Source organism: Rhopilema esculentum, chromosome 7, assembly GCF_057945365.1.
Source record: "Rhopilema esculentum isolate cy_ngs chromosome 7, ASM5794536v1, whole genome shotgun sequence".
Classification (NCBI taxonomy): domain Eukaryota; kingdom Metazoa; phylum Cnidaria; class Scyphozoa; order Rhizostomeae; family Rhizostomatidae; genus Rhopilema; species Rhopilema esculentum.
The window spans coordinates 11,012,054-11,028,948 of record NC_142821.1 but is presented as its reverse complement, the minus strand read 5'-3'; the positions used below and the strand labels follow the sequence as shown (position 1 = coordinate 11,028,948).

General features: G+C 34.1%; 1 protein-coding gene across 1 annotated transcript; it reads left to right on the top strand.

Annotated features, from left to right (window-relative positions):
• Positions 1–285: 285 nt before the first annotated feature.
• Positions 286–13,782, top strand: LOC135683500 (replication factor C subunit 2). The gene is made up of 11 exons (XM_065198762.2): positions 286–440; positions 6,642–6,711; positions 7,159–7,200; positions 7,688–7,794; positions 9,398–9,499; positions 10,211–10,311; positions 10,452–10,546; positions 11,132–11,194; positions 12,331–12,396; positions 12,826–13,020; positions 13,296–13,782. Exons 1-11 carry the CDS (start codon positions 340–342, stop codon positions 13,392–13,394), a joined length of 1,041 nt encoding a protein of 346 aa, XP_065054834.1. The 5' UTR covers positions 286–339; the 3' UTR covers positions 13,395–13,782.
• The last annotated feature ends 3,113 nt before the right edge of the window (positions 13,783–16,895 follow it).

Below are 16,895 nucleotides of genomic sequence, written 5' to 3'. Positions count from 1 at the left end.
GGTATAATCAACGTCCATTGTTGTTATTCCTTTCCGTTCGCAGCTAACAAATTGCACCATGCTGCAAAACCTTTTTTAATATCAGCGTTTTTCCGAAGTTTCTTGACTGTGCTGTGCTCAGCAAACTTTTTGATCGCTCCTGTAGAGTTATCACATTTTTAGCAGCATGTGAACTCGAACGATTTTTTCAATTTGTTGTTTTATAAAAAATGAAAGCCACGACACAAAATAGATAGATCTTTAAACAAAAACACAAGTCGATGATTTGAATGGACAACCTCGTTTACATTTCTCTCCCCCGCGTGGCACATACACAGCAGTAAATTTGGCGGGAAGAAGATGGCGACGGATGCTATGGATGTCGATGTTGATCCTGCACAGAAAACTGAAACGACAACAAAAAAGCCAGCAAATGCAGGGAAATCATACGAACTTCCTTGGTAAGATTATTGTTTTCTTTGTGTAAAGCAGCTTTTTCATAGACTTCCTAGATGAAGGTTCGTATCTTTGCAATGATTCATCGACTCGACTAGAAAGACGCGTCGAGTCTCTAAAATAAAACAACAACAAAGAATATCAAAGTACTTTTATCCAGCATATCAAGCAATGGAACTAGTAAGACAGAGGGGAATAACTGCAGTGTGCAGGGTAAAATTTACTTACCATCTTGGTCTTAAGGGCTTCGAAATATGATATAAATTTTTACCTGCAGCAAAAATAAATTTGCTCGTTCTATTCCACAGTTAGGGACTCTTTTGATGAGTGTAGATTGTAGCTGTTTGTGTTCCAAGATGCATGAGATCTAAAGTTTTACCCAGATGCATGAGCAAGACTGTAAAGTATTTTTTCTTAGCGAGGAACGCCAGAACAATAATTGTGATATTTGCAGATAACGAACGTTTCTCGAACGAACCAAATCGTGTGCGGAATTTGTAGCAAAGGCTTTCAAAGAGACCCTGTATTCTTTGTTTTTATTGTTATCAAAGTCAGAAGTTTAAAGAGTGGAATTTTCTTGGGAAACATGACCAGATACACAAATATTTTGCATGGAATCTACATTCTGTTTATAAATTACTCTTCTGCGCAAATGAAATTATTGGGATGTGTTCCCAGCGCAGACTAACCTTTACAGTCTGGTGCATGGGTATAGTTTTAATTGAACTATATATAATTTCTTACCTCTCAAATGCATGAGAGACACGCAAAATGTGTGGGACTTCATAAATCTGCAAAACTACTATTGTCCCCTTTATATGACTCTGTCAGGTTCCTGTACCTAATTGCATTAGATAAATTGTTTTACTTAACTAGTCTTTCCGATTATGTTTTATTTTTGTTCTTAATCTCCTCACAAGGTATTTGAAACAGAGTTGAAAAAGTTACTGACCTTTCTGCAAACCCGTAATTTTTAATCTCGACCTTCCTCATTTTAATACAATTAAAGTTACTGAAAAGCAGTTGATAATGAGTTTATTAAACTGTTTTAAGTACCACTTTACCTATTCCGAAAATAAGTACATAAGCAAATCAGTCAAAATAAAGTTAGAATGAGACACTGAATACAAAAGATGCCTTTTACTCTGATAAAATTCAGATCATCAATGAATAATAAAATCAGTGTTCAGAACATAAAGTCAATGCCAAATAATTTTGCATACACTTAGAAGGTCATATTTCTAAAACATATAGCCTTTCCAAATAGCAGGCAAAGCTTGTTTCCGTTCATCATCAAGAAAACCCTTACTGATGTGGTGAGTGTAACAAGGGTCATATCTGCATCCCTTAGTGTTTATTCTTTATTTTACAAAATGTATCTTAGGGATTATTTTGATTTTGCGAAAACTAAGCAAAAATGATCCAATGAGTAGTGTCTCATATGTAAATGTAAGGAAAGACAGTATCCAAATTCTTGAAAACTGAGATGGGCAGGGCATCTAGTAACTCAGTCAAAGTAAAGAATTTTTTCAAAAATAAAATGGGCTTGGGCTTGGGCTGAAGCTTTTTGTTTGTTGGAAAACTCATCAAATATCATCAAAAAGTAGTTTTTCTGGGATGCCAATACTAGGCTGCACCAGGGGCAAATTCCTACAAATTCTAACAACAAGAAATTAAAGTTAACGTTTGTACACAACATAAAATATTCTTTAAACCACACAAATAATGCAGAAGTGGTGGATTTCAACCAATTACCAATTAGCAAAATCAAGGTTGCTTACTGTTATGGTGTTTCACATTGTTTTGGAAAGTTCTGTTTCAAGAAATTTGCATTTTTGCATTTGCAAAAATTTTTGCAAATTGCAATATGCAGAACAGACCCATGTGCCATAGAACTTAAGTTTATCTCTAATACATGCCAGAAAATAATTTATTTCCAGAATTACTTCTTCAATTTCAAGAAGCCTTCAGTCCCCTAACAGCAAACTGCTTTGAATATATTTCCTTCAGGCTGTGTTAATCTATAGCTTTTAAAGTTAGCCTTGTCATCTATCTGGATGAAGATCTATTTCAAAGAAGGATTAGAGTAGGGTGCAGAGTAAAGTATAATTTTTATTTCTTTTTTATTATATCTGTTTCAGCAATAGTTGATATTCTGTCAAAAAGCTGATGCTATGTTAGATCATGCCCACTGTATAAAATAAATAAACATTTTTTTAATCTGAAGTTTTGATAAAACGTAATTCCAGTATTTGACAGTACACAATTGACAGTATTTGATTAGGATGGTTTTCGTATGTCACATTGTGTTAGTTGATAATCAGGTCTCCAAATGGTAAGGAATTGTTTTAAATTTGCAGCTGTTACTTTCCTGCATATAAATTGTACTTTGTGATTAAAAGACAGAAAAGGGTTATGTTTCATGTTTAGCAAGTGCTCTGTTGGTAAAGTAAGTGACTAGTTTAGGTGTCCTTATGCATGGAATCAAAATAATAAAGATAGGTAAGATAAAATAACACCCAGAAGGCATTCATTACTTGAAGTGATCTAATATATATTTGATTCGTTGTTGAAAACTAACATGAATTTGATGGTTTTGTGATATTGACGATCAAAGAATGAAATTTAACAAACACACCTTTGACATTGATTTAAAAACGATACAAAGAAATCAATTGAATTTTTTAAGAAAAAAGAAATCAGGTTTGAAAGTAGACACTGTATAGCATTCAAGGTAATGGACAACATTTGCTTAAGTCCTTTTACAGAAAAGGGTCATTAAGAAACTGATGATGACGTCCAATAAACGACCTATCTGTGCCCGTTACTACCGATTGCCTTGTACTAAAGTACCGCTTCGCTTACAACTTATGAATTACGTCACAACTTATAAAATTGGCATAATTATGTTATACATCTCTTTCAATCAATGTTCTTTACCAATAATGATACTAAAAAGCGAATAATCTAACTACAGCAAGAAGCAATGAAAATGATTTATATGTATACTTATGACGTAGGGCTCACGACTCGCCAATAGGCCCTTTCAGGAATTAACATACTGTAATTAACCCCTTATCGCATTTCTAGAAGCATTCACCAGGTCTGGCCATAAGACTTCAAGCAGGGGAGCGGTAAACAGCTGTCCTAGCAATCTCCGGGTGAGCTATTTCTAGACACATAAGAATATAAACAAAGGAAACATTGATTTCAAGGAGAGCAATTTTCTTTTAAGAGCAATTTAGGAAAGCAATCTGTAGCTCCCTTCCGGCAGTTGAGGAGAGCCTGGAGGGGAGCAAGAGCTATGGCTCTCCTCAAATGGCCAGGCCTGCTTCACTCCCAGCATAAATTTAACTAGGTTTTTTCTGTCAACAAGCATCTGGTACACAATTTGAGGTCCTTCGGTTCTTGAAACACTTAGTACCGCCTTTTAACGACTTGAACAGACAATATACAGCTGGGTTGGTTATAGTATTAAGCCAATAGAAATAAAATACTGCTATCAATTGACCACTATGTCCCTCTTCTGCACCATGGATGATGTTGAAGAAAGAAAATGGAAAATAACAAACAACAAATAAGAGAAAAAGAATTCCAGAGTATAATATAACATCGGAGCCTGTGCTTAAATCTCGAGTAACCACAACGGGACGATTTCGGATGCGATACACTATAAAGGCGTACGAAAACGCAATCACAACACCAGTGACTAATGTCAATGCCACGGTGTCAAGAAAATTGTTAATTAGCCCAGTGGCAACTAATGAAGCGATCCAGAGCAATGCCAAGAATAAAAAGCAGCGAAATTGCGTCAAGACACGTTTACAACGAAACGGGAGCAGTACAGCAAATAGTCGCTGAATTGCTATTAGAATTACATGCAGTTAACTTGATATCGAGCTGAAGATGACCGCACGTATGTAAGAATCAGTCAGTATTTTAGGAACTGGGTAGCCTAACTTAAATAGCAATTTAAAAGTAGACCAGAGGGCAAGCGATAGAGATGCCAGCAAATCAGCCCCTGCTAGACTGAGCAGTGACATTTGGAACGGTATTCGGTATTGTCCTCCTTTTAGAATCATGACAATTTCAAGGGCATTCATGGCAATACCAGTCATACCTATTGCAATTACAGCATAGTTGTGTTGTATTTCCATTGGCAAGTTGTGTCAGACAAACCTTTGGGTGCTATTGAATGTATGGGAACATCCTTTGGTTTGTTCCTTCGGAATTTGCGGTCTGTGGACAAAACTTTATGCCCTATGTCGAAAGGAGTTATGGGGTACTTTTACTCCAAGATGTAAGTCACATTCATTCGTCTCCTTGCATTTTTAAGACAACTGTCAGTTTCTCGAAGAAGATAGTGTTGATTGCTATTAACTTGTCAATGATCTGGTCAATTTATTTTGGCTTGCCAGATGAATTCTTCCCCATGCCATCCGCGATGTAGTTTATTCTGCACCTCCTATCTCTTTGTTGTCACTCCTTACAGCGTGAAGACTGTGCAGCTAAATAACGCACTCAAATTTACTTCATACGAAACAAAGCAAATAGTACCCCGGGGGTATTTGATTGTCATGTGATTTTCATGTGATCAGTTGTGTTTACCCCCCATCTTTCTACCGCAAAAATATACGCTGCGTATGGTCAGTTAACTTTATGTATACTAATCACACGTGTTTCCAGAATCTAGCTAATATTATTGGCACTCGGTTTCCTTTGCTTTCTCTCTCACCATTCTGCAAGATGATCTGTGAATGTGAGCATATCACGGCAAAAAATTATTTTCAAAATTGACTAATTACAATCACAGCCCAGTTTAATTTGATCTTCTAATTACGAAAAAGTCAGAACTAAAAGGAAATTCTGTAAATATATTCTTTTGCTTATTTTTTCATTGGTTATTCTAACAGAAATACACGCAATGTTTTGATTTGAATTAGCCATCCACTTTTAATTAAGCGCTCCATTTTAACTTACTTGATTTGTGGCATCAAGCATGAGTTCAGTCTACAAACAGCCCTGCCTTGCAATGCTGTAAAATTGCTCAACTTTACGATGTAAATTGAAATGCTTCAAAATTTAGGTTCAATTAGCGCCCTTTGCTGAAATCAACCATATAATTTTCTATTGATTATTCTAGATAATCAAAGTTTAATCAAAGTAAGTAAAAAAGCTGTGTTATATTTCTTTACACGTGTGTTGGTGTCATCGCAAGACACTTCCCATCGCAGGCCACTACAAAGAACGCAACTAAAACGTAAATTCCAGATGACAATTTTAACCCTTACTGCAACTTATTTGTTGAATTGCATCTGGGTAATAGTTTCCGGCCCAGCAATACCTCCAGTGAGAAACAAAATGCCTCTAGTTTACCACCAAGTATACTCAAGTGTAGCCGCCTTTTCAATCGTAACATCATTCCTCTATCTGATGTTCGTCTCCTTGCAGCATTTGGTTGCAGTGCCAAAGTATTCACCTTATCACCTCACAACGCTTTGTTGTTGTACTTGTTCCAGGGCCCGAAAAACTCTTAGTCCTCATCTTTACAACATACTCAAGTCCCCATCTTTAGATTATTAGAAATTTTAAAATGGCTTTGAGGAAAGCAAAAATTTTACAACACAATAAAGCTTTCAATCTGACACTCTTCAGAGAATAAAACGTCAGAATAAGGCCCGAAAAAGTCAAGAAAGAAAATATACTCAATTATAGATCGATGAGGTCCGTACGAGAAACGGGGGTACATGACCGGTATAGTTACCCAGTCAGTACTGCGTGCATATAGAAGTTCCCACTGAATTTCAAGAGTGAAACGAACTCCTCCTGTGGAAAGTGGCAGGTTGTCGTGTAACTCCTGGCTTTTTCGTTTTCATCTAGATCGATTCCAGAACTGCTAGATGAAAATATGCCTATGGACTTTGGCGCAACCTGGGTCATGTGTTTTCGACACACCATTTTTTCCTCATCGATTTTCATTCCATTATTAAATTTAACTGTATAAAACGGTTTGTGTCATACATTTGATATGAATTTTTACAGTTTGAAACACATGCCAAATACTTGGGAGATCTGATGGCTTGACCCCCCTCCCCCTTAACCCAACTTAAGTCCCTTAAACTTTACTGTGTCTACAATTTTCCAACAAATTTCCAACTTTACTGTCTCTTATTTGCCTTGCTCTTAATTATCATTTCTGCTTTCAGGGTTGAAAAGTATCGCCCGGTAAAATTGACTGAAATAGTGGGCAACGAAGAAACGATAAGCCGTCTTCAGGTAAAAATTATTTTTCCAAACATTGAAGTATCCCAGAATGTTTAGGCTTATTATTTATTCCAGAAATATGTTACACTTTAGGTATGTTTTTTATGTTATTTGTAAAATTTAAAAAATCCCCCATCCCTTGTTATTAAGTATTTTAAAATGAGACTTAACTGCACAAATTGAAGACCAATAGCCCTAACTTCTTCTTCTTGGGTCATGGCATCAAGTATCCACTTCATCGATCCCATTCAATTTTTTGAGTTCAGCCTTCACTCATTAAACAGTTTTTTAAAAAAGGAATATGTAAGACATAAAAGATATAAGTTTAGTATTTCTTAAGAGTATATAACTAAATTAAAAGGTTTGGCAAATCAACTACCACGCATAATTTCTCGTTTAATGTAATTTTGTCATTTATTTAAAAGGACTTTTATGTAAATTATTTTTCATATCTTTTAGGCCTTTGCAGAAAATGGCAACGTTCCTAATGTTATCATTGCAGTACGTATATTGGATATTCTTATCAAGCAAAACATTGAGAATGCATTTGACTTTCCATGCAATAGTTTACATTTTGCACAAATACATGATCCAAATTTTCAAATTATTAAGCTCCAGAAATACCTCAATATAAATGATAAGTATGCCCTGGATAAATATGCTAGGTTGAAGCTATGGAAACCAGACATAACCGCCGGTGGTGAAATTGCAACTTATAGATACATTTTGTGCAGAAAAACGTGCTATGCTTATTCAAAATGCTCAGATATAACGGCGTTTAATTTTGCTGCCTGAAATTGCATGAATTTGCTCTCTCTTCTCCTATGTCACTAGCATTTCATCAATCCCAGCTATTTTCTTTCATTTGCAACCCCTTCCATCCCTTCCATCTTTTCTGTTTTGCAACGTCAATTTTTAAATATCCAGTGCATTTCTGAAGTCATCCAAGCCTGACGTATAAACTATATTTCATGTTTGTTTTTTAAAGGGACCACCAGGGACTGGAAAGACGACTAGCATTCTCTGCTTAGCCCGAGCATTGCTTGGTACATCATATAAAGATGCTGTCTTGGAACTGAATGCTTCAAATGATAGGTAGACTCTAGAGTTGTCTGTTCTACTCAATTCGTATTTGATTTGTAGCAAAAATGCTTTCCTGGTACAAACTTAAAGTTTCTATATGATTTCTACACTTAAAGTTTCTACACATACCTGTCAAGTTTTAAATTCGGTGATTTTCAAGTCTTACGTCATGATTTTTTTCTACTTTCGATTTTTTATTATGTTTTTTTAAACAATATGAAATATTGGAACGCGCTTTATTCAAATTCACGAGTGCATTCTAGCTAACTGGTGAGGTAATTCTGTGTATTCCGACAAGGTATTGAATTTTGAAACTGAAAGACCTTCCTTCGTCATTTTCATTTATTTAAAAAATCGTTCTAAATTGGTTTGAGTTTCAATTGGTGGTGGATCCTCCAGTGAATTTTGTAAACTGTACTGCTGTTCATAATTCTGCAATGAGTCGTTTGTTTTTTCATTTTTATTAAATTTTCGTTCAAATATATAATGAATGACAAAAAGTACGGTTTTTATGATTTAATAACCATTTTTACAAGCCTATGGCAAAATCTTGCAACAGTGAAAAAACTTACTACATGAAAAGATTTATTAATTTTGTGTTGTCGTGAATGCATATGTTCTTATCATTTGCCCTTTAAGTTATTTTGTTGCTGCATGTTTTGGCATTCTACAGTAATGTCCAGATTGTAAGGCCTCACGCTGCATTCTAGTAATGCCCAGATTTTGGAATGTTTCTTTGTCTGTGTTAACTATGATTGAAGTGAACATTTTGGCTTATTTAAAGCCAATTATTCGACGAAAGGAAAGGTAAGGAAACGAAACGAAACGAAACGAAACGAAACGAAACGAAACGAAACGAAACGAAACGAAATGAAACGAAACATAACGAAACGAAACGAAACGAAACGAAACAGAACGAGTTCGGGTAATATACAGAGCCTTGTAAAGTGAATTCAGTTCCATAAACCAAACCAAAATGTAGACTGCCTCAACATGGGGAAGTGGCACAGTGCCATGTCATTATTGCTAGACAACCATTTACATATCGAAGCTATTAAAATTAAGAAGTAACATCTGTGTCATCGAATATCCCAGATAGTTAGTCTGTTCACGTATAACTGCAATATTTGCACAATAAAAACATAGATAAATGCAAGAGTCTGATATGAACTGTCAAGTTTCATATATCACCCAATCGAGTCATAAGTGAGTTTGGTATTGTAAAGGGGCACAGGAAATCATTCCATTGTGAAATGGCACATGAAGAAAACTAAATTTTCTTGGCACATGGCTCAGTGGTTCACCTTGAGCTTTTTCCATGTGCCCACCATGTTTACTGTTTTTTCCCAATCAATATTTTCTCATTGTATTTAATATTGTACGTAACTGCTGTTTTTGTTAAAAAAGAATTTGATTTTGGGTTTGAGTTAGAATGTTGTTTGTTTTTTCTCCTTAGTACGTAGAACTCCTTTGGTTTTTTTGGCCTAACTTAAAATGTATCTGTGTAACTGCGAGTCTCTTTCCTTTTTAATTGTTTTACCCTTGCCTAAAAAGTTTTTTGCTATCATTTTCTATAATTTTGCAGTCCATAATCAGCATTGTTCTGTTTTCACAGAGGGATTGATGTGGTACGAAATAAAATAAAGATGTTCGCACAACAGAAAGTGACACTGCCAAAAGGAAGACACAAGATCATTATTTTAGATGAGGCTGATAGGTAGGCGCAGTTTATGTTTGTGGGTTTCCTTCTGCAAGAAATGTTTAATAATCTTTGATCTTTAAAAAATGTGTGAAATAAGATAAACTAAAGACTTTGAGATGACTTGTAGCTTAAGCAAGCAAATTGGAGTTTTGATCTTTTTAATTTCGATTGCTTTCATGATGAAAATTATTTGCTTGCTTACAGAAATAAACTAATTTGTTTTTAATCTTTGTTTTAATGCATGATATTGCGAACAAGAAACTTTTGTCTACGTATATGGTAAATAACCTAGACCCAATGTTTTTCGTTGCATTTGGTCGCGAATTAAGTTGGCTAAGTCATTAGCACACTTAATGAAGATCCATTTTTTTGCGGTACAGAATTTGAAAATGGCTTTGAAAAAAGCAAATATTTTACAACATACTAAAAGCTTTTTCGTCTGACACTCCTCAGAGCATAAAACGTCAGAATCAGGGTCCGAAAGAACACGATGAAAAATATATAATTTCAAAGCCATAATGAAGATCCGTTTGATGATAACTTACCACTGACTTCTTCCAATTCCCAGTTAAGAAATCCTTGAAATTCTCTGCGGTGGTTGCTCACAGTACTGCTCAAAATAAACGCACATAAGTATTGTTTATTGTGCGTATACTTGATTAAAGTTTTCTATGTAATATCTATTGTTTTACACTTTTTATTATTTGTTTATTTATTTATTTTCAGCATGACTGACGGTGCACAACAAGCCTTGAGGAGGACAATGGAGATCTACTCAAAGACGACAAGATTTGCACTGGCATGCAACCAGTCAGACAAAATTATTGGTATGTTTTGATCTTTCTATTTTCATGTCTTTGAAAAAACTGACTGGCGCAAATCTCATGTAGTAGCCTACCACAAAGTATGAAAGGTACCTTGATAATGTGACTGATAATTCTATAATTTGTTTGCATTTCTTACACAGAGGCCATACAATCACGCTGTGCTGTCCTCCGATACTCAAAATTAAGCGATGCTCAAATCCTTGAGAGATTACTCGATGTATGCGAAAAAGAAAGTGTAAGAAAGCATTTTTATATTATGACGTAATCATATGTTAGAGGCTTAATAGTTTAACAGACTCGATTATATTTTGATGTTTTTTTATATCCAATGGATTTGTGCTTTCAGTTATTTTACGAGCCATACATTTAGGAGTGAATCTAACCACCTATACTTTTTAGATATTTATAACTTTTTAATTCATTGTAATATTTTGGTACGGCAAAAGTTGAAGGTTGCACGAAATACCAGAATCATAACAAACTAATGCACTTTTCAGAATATCAACGTTGGATAATCACCGAAAGTAAGCTGAAAATTTAGATCCAGGTATGGATCGAAAGTCACGTGAGATGAAGAAGGATGCGTTTGATTGGTTCTAATGCTATCAATCAGCGACCACCAACCTTTCACCTTTTTAATTCTTGCTTGCTAAACATTACATAATCTACTCGTTTGCCATAGCCTATAGATTAAAATGCACCGAGTACCGAAAGCAGAACGTTCATGTCATTGTCTGAATCAATTTTTCCATTGACTTTCTTTCCTATTATGTTTATTTCATTTTGAAAGTAAATTTAAGTTGTTTCTATATCACTTCAGGTACCTAGAAATGATGCTGGGATGGAGGCTATCGTTTTTACGGCCCAGGGAGACATGCGACAGGTTTTGCTCAACATTCAAATTTTAATTAAGTAGTTATAAAGGTAATGTGTCCATATAAAAGGACTGCGTATACCCAACTTGTCAAGCCACCCATCAAAACAACGGTTTGCGATTGGTTAGTATTCTTGTGATGCAAAACTGCTCACATGAAAAGCTAACCTCGCAGCAGGATAAATAAACAGAACGACCGTAATAGCTGGGGCGATGACATGAAAAAACACATGTTTCCAAAAACCCCCACAGAGTCGGTTAGTTAAAAGATCCTAAATTTCTATTGTGTCTTCAAAGTCTAAATTTTAGGAAAAAAGTTTCTGATTAAGTTCTAAAAGACTGTGACATAGAAAGTTGTCAATATAGCTGCAAGTTTTGATTTCTAGAACCAGGGTACCGATTGGGGGTTTAGAATAATTTTTCATCGAGTTGTTATATGCTAGGTTTAAGTTTCAGCGAAAAAACCTAATGTTTAAACACATGATAAGTCAGGCTCTTTTTCATAATTATTTGCTTTCTTTTTTATAGTAGAGTACGATTGTTAATAATATTTATGCTAATAGAGTGAAATTCTCTATTCTCTATTACCTTCTTATTCTGAGATGGTAAAAAGGGTAATTGAATAAAATGATAATTGTTTTGAAAGTACACCTGACCACTTAATCCTGAACACAGTATATTGTATTGGATTTCAAAACACAATGCCGGATGAAAGTTACTGTGAAGACACGAAATCAGTCAAGAGATCTAGCAATCAAATCCTGATAAATGATCTTCTCCTACCAATTAAATTGTTTCTGCATGTCTTGTGGTGATTTTTTTTGTTTTTTTCAACTTATTTGAATAGGTTTGTTTACATTTTTTAGCTTACTATGCACAAAATATACAAAGTAAACTTATCTAAATTGAAGAATATATTAAACCTGAATAGATATTTTATTAATATAGTTAAATATAAAAGAACTAGTTACGAGACACAAATTGTCAAGCATTACAATTACAGTCAGGGGCATCCCACTTTTTAATCATACTTTTGAAGCCTTGACAAAAAGGAAGAGTGGCCTGAACAATCAGGGACTGCACCTATATGTCACTTTGCAGCTTTGTTACCCTGTTCTTAATAAGCTATGGTTATTCTCATACAGGCGTTGAACAATTTACAGTCAACGTATGCTGGCTTTGGCTTTGTGAATAGTGAAAATGTTTTCAAGGTTTGTACTTTTTTAGCTCAGTTGGCTTTTTGGAATTGAGCATTTGGAATTTACTTTAGTTTTACGACTCCCCTCTACTTCCCCAGTTATTCAATAACCGAGCATTGAAGTTAAAGTCAAGCACTGAATCAACCCCCCCCCCTCCCCACAATTGGTTCTTGGGATACTTAAAAGTTTAATTTGATATGTTCTGCCGTCTCTGCCCTCCTCTTTATTGTTTACTGAAAGATCTGCCATTGCAGGGTCGCAGCATTCCCTTTTACAGTCAGCATCTAGCAGTAACTAGCTCTATCAAATTACTTTGTGTTTAAACGTGATATTGGCTTGTTGAATAGCTGCTGTAAAGAGGTACAAGATTTTCATGTGCCTTTGATTGCAACTTTTTCCAATGAGAAGAAGACTTTAGTAATATTTTCACTGTCTCTTCAGGTTTGTGACGAGCCACATCCTTTGCTAGTCAAAGATATGCTGGCGCATTGCACGAACGGAGATATCGACGAAGCATACAAGATTATGTCCCATCTCTGGCGCATGGGATATTCAGCAGTTGACATAATCACCAACATCTTCAGAGTGTGTAAAAATATGGAAATGGCGGAATATTTGAAATTAGAATTTATAAAAGTAGGTTTTCTAATCCTTTTTATCTTTTCATCAACTTTCTTTTCATTTTTTGCGTTTTCAAGTGTTGAATGTTTTTTTGAATACCTTAATAGTTCAATAATTCAGTTATAATTTATAGATCTTGAAATCCTCATTAAATTCACGATACTTTGATTTTTCTTGAATTTTGATTGATATTTTGGCCCCCTTCTATTCAATAGAGATCCTTAGTTTTCAGAATGTTAAAATGATGCACGTGTGTAAGAATAAAAAATGCTAATTTATTTGTTTTCTAGGAAATTGGTTATACGCATATGAGGGTTGCAGAAGGGGTGAATTCTCTTTTGCAGATGTCAGGACTTCTTGCAAGGCTTTGCAGCAAAACAGTCCAGTGACATGTTCAAGTTGGATTGCTCTAATGTATTACTTGAAATTTTGTCCGTCTCCTATCCAATGCAGACATTCAGTTATGTTACTCCACAGCCAGGGGCCCAAAATGAATCTCATGTATGCACCTTATTGTTACAGGGTGTATGTACCGTCAGAAATATTTTGATTTCTAAACCATAACTAGTTAACGATGTTTGTTTAGAACAAGACAGTCCATCTGTGGAATATCTTCAGTCTCAAGATAATGAACGATTGCACTTCACTTTTTTGTTTTGCAAAGAAGGACAACTTAACCTTGAATGAATAATTGAGAGAAAAATTTATCGAGAGCAGTTGTTTGGAATAAGAAACAAATGGAATAACATCTGAAAGTAGTTTTTAGACATTTGTCAAGGGTGTGTCAAATTTTTTTTGTGTTATTCCTTTCGTAAGATGCATTACTAATAGCCTTTAAAGTTATCTAGTATTTTGTGAAACTGGTTTTCTAAGAAACACCTGGACTCGATAGAAAAATTGTAAGTCTATAGCCTTTGGGAAAATGACAAGTTCTGTAAAGTTTTTCACATTGAAAATGAAATTTAATGGCATGAAATATTAAAATTAATGCATAATTGAGTCAGGCATGTAATGTCACGAAAAATTAATGCATAATGCATAATTGATTAATGCATTAATGCATAAAAGTCAGGTTGAGACACTTTTGAACTGCTTAAATCTTTTTCCGGTTGGATAAAAAATGGTTTAATTTTATCAAAAAGTAAGCCCATAGCCTTTCAAAAAATCACACTTTTTGTGAAAGCTATTTACATTGAAAAAGTAGTTAAAATGACGTAAAATGATCAAAATTAAAGCTAAAAAGTCAGGTTGAGACACTTTTGAATTGCTTAAACTTCTTTCAGTCGGATCTGAAATGGTCAAGTTTTTGTCAAAAAGTAAGGCTATAGCCTTACAAAAATCATACTTTTTGTGCAAGCTATTTACCTTTAAAAAGTACTTAAAATGGCGTAAAATGATCAAAATTAAAGCTAAAAAGTCAGGTTGAGACACTTTTGAATTGCTTAAACTTCTTTCAGTCGGATCTGAAATGGTCAAGTTTTTGTCAAAAAGTAAGGCTATAGCCTTTGAAAAAATCGCACTTTTTGTGCAAGCTATTTACCTTTAAAAAGTACTTAAAATGGCGTAAAATGATCAAAATTAAAGCTAAAAAGTCAGGTTGAGACACTTTTGGACTGCTTAAATCTTTTTTCCAGTCGGATCTGAAATGGTCAAGTTTTTGTAAAAAAGTAAGCCTATAGCCTTTGAAAAAATCGCACTTTTTGTGAAAGCTATTTACATTGAAAAAGTAGTTAAAATGGCGTAAAATGATCAAAATTAAAGCTAAAAAGTCAGGTTGAGACACTTTTGGACTGCTCAAATCTTTTTACAGTCGGATCAGAAATGGTCTAATTTTTGTCAAAAAGTAAGCCTATAGCCTTAGAAAAAATCACACTTTTTGTGAAAGCTATTTACATCGAAAAAGTAGTTAAAATGGCGTAAAATGATCAAAATTAAAGCTAAAAAGTCAGGTTGAGAAACTTTTGAATTGCTTAAACTTCTTTCAGTCGGATCAGAAATGGTCTAATTTTTGTCAAAAAGTAAGGCTATAGCCTTACAAAAAATCATACTTTTTGTGAAAGCTATTTACATTGAAAAAGTAGTTAAAATGGCGTAAAATGATCAAAATTAAAGCTAAAAAGTCAGGTTGAGACACTTTTGGACTGCTCAAATCTTTTTACAGTCGGATCAGAAATGGTCTAATTTTTGTCAAAAAGTAAGGCTATAGCCTTTGAAAAAATCACACTTTTTGTGAAAGATATTTACATTGAAAAAGTAGTTAAAATGGCGTAAAATGATCAAAATTAAAGCTAAAAAGTCAGGTTGAGACACTTTTGGACTGCTCAAATCTTTTTACAGTCGGATCAGAAATGGTCTAATTTTTGTCAAAAAGTAAGGCTATAGCCTTAGAAAAAATCACACATTTTGTGAAAGCTATTTACATTGAAAAAGTAGTTAAAATGGCGTAAAATGATCAAAATTAAAGCTAATAAGTCAGGTTGAGAAACTTTTGAATTGCTTAAACTTCTTTCAGTCGGATCAGAAATGGTCTAATTTTTGTCAAAAAGTAAGGCTATAGCCTTACAAAAAATCACACTTTTTGTGAAAGCTATTTACATCGAAAAAGTAGTTAAAATGGCGTAAAATGATCAAAATTAAAGCTAAAAGTCAGGTTGAGACACTTTTGAATTGCTTAAACTTCTTTCAGTCGGATCTGAAATGGTCAAGTTTTTGTCAAAAAGTAAGGCTATAGCCTTTGAAAAAATCGCACTTTTTGTGCAAGCTATTTACCTTTAAAAAGTAGTTAAAATGGCGTAAAATGATGAAAATTAAAGCTAAAAAGTCAATTTGAATCACTTTTGAACTGCTTAAACCTTTTCCAGTCGGATCAGAAGTGGTCTAATCACACTTTTTGTGAAAGCTATTTACATCGAAAAAGTAGTTAAAATAGCGTAAAATGATCAAAATTAAAGCTAAAAAGTCAGGTTGAGACACTTTTGAACTGCTTAAATCTTTTTCCAGTCGGATCAGAAATGGTCTAATTTTTGTCAAAAAGTAAGGCTATACAGCCTTACAAAAAATCACACTTTTTGTGAAAGCTATTTACATTGAAAAAGTAGTTAAAATGGCGTAAAATGATGAAAATTAAAGCTAAAAAGTCAATTTGAATCACTTTTGAACTGCTTAAACCTTTTCCAGTCGGATCAGAAGTGGCCTAATTTTTGTCAAAAAGTAAGCCTATAGTCTTTGAAAAATCACAATTTTTGAAAAGTTCTTCAGATTGAAAATGTGATTCAAATGGCAGAAATTGATAAAATATAAGGTAAACAATCAGGTCTCAGCATTTTTAAACTGCTTAAAGCCTTTCCAATCAGATCTGAAATGGTGGTTTTTTGTTAAGAAGTAAGCCCATACTCTTTGAAGAAATCATCATTTTTGTAAAAGTTATTCGCATTGAAAAAGTAGTTGAAATGGTGTTAAATGATAAAATTAAAGCTAAACAGCATTGCAATAGTTGCCCTTTTGTCACAAATTAAGCTTGTATTTCTATAAATTTTAGAAACAAAATGCTATGAAAACGAGTTTAAATGAAAATTTGAGATCATTTCTTAAAGGTTTATACTTGGCCGAGACAGTGCAACAATGGTTGATATTTGGTATTATATTCAAAATTTGAGAAATTATATATATTCAAAATAAAGCAATTTTTGCAAGGTATTTTTAAAAACCCATTAATTTCTCCAAATTTCCATCTGTAAGGATAAAATTCAGTAAGGATAAAGTGCTCTAAATTCCATGTGTGTTAGAAATTTGTTCCCTAAAAGGGTATCTATGATGTTTTGAAATGATAAAATAAAGTTTATTTTGAATCTTAAAGCAACAACCAAGTGTTACACTCTTTGTTGACACAT

Bases quoted from the DNA above. Each gene is read 5' to 3' on its own strand.
- LOC135683500 (XM_065198762.2), top strand. From the start codon at position 340: ATGGCGACGGATGCTATGGATGTCGATGTTGATCCTGCACAGAAAACT. The intron at 7,201-7,687 runs GTACGTATATTG...TGTTTTTTAAAG, and splicing joins TTCCTAATGTTATCATTGCA to GGACCACCAGGGACTGGAAA. The intron at 9,500-10,210 runs GTAGGCGCAGTT...ATTTATTTTCAG, and splicing joins ATTTTAGATGAGGCTGATAG to CATGACTGACGGTGCACAAC.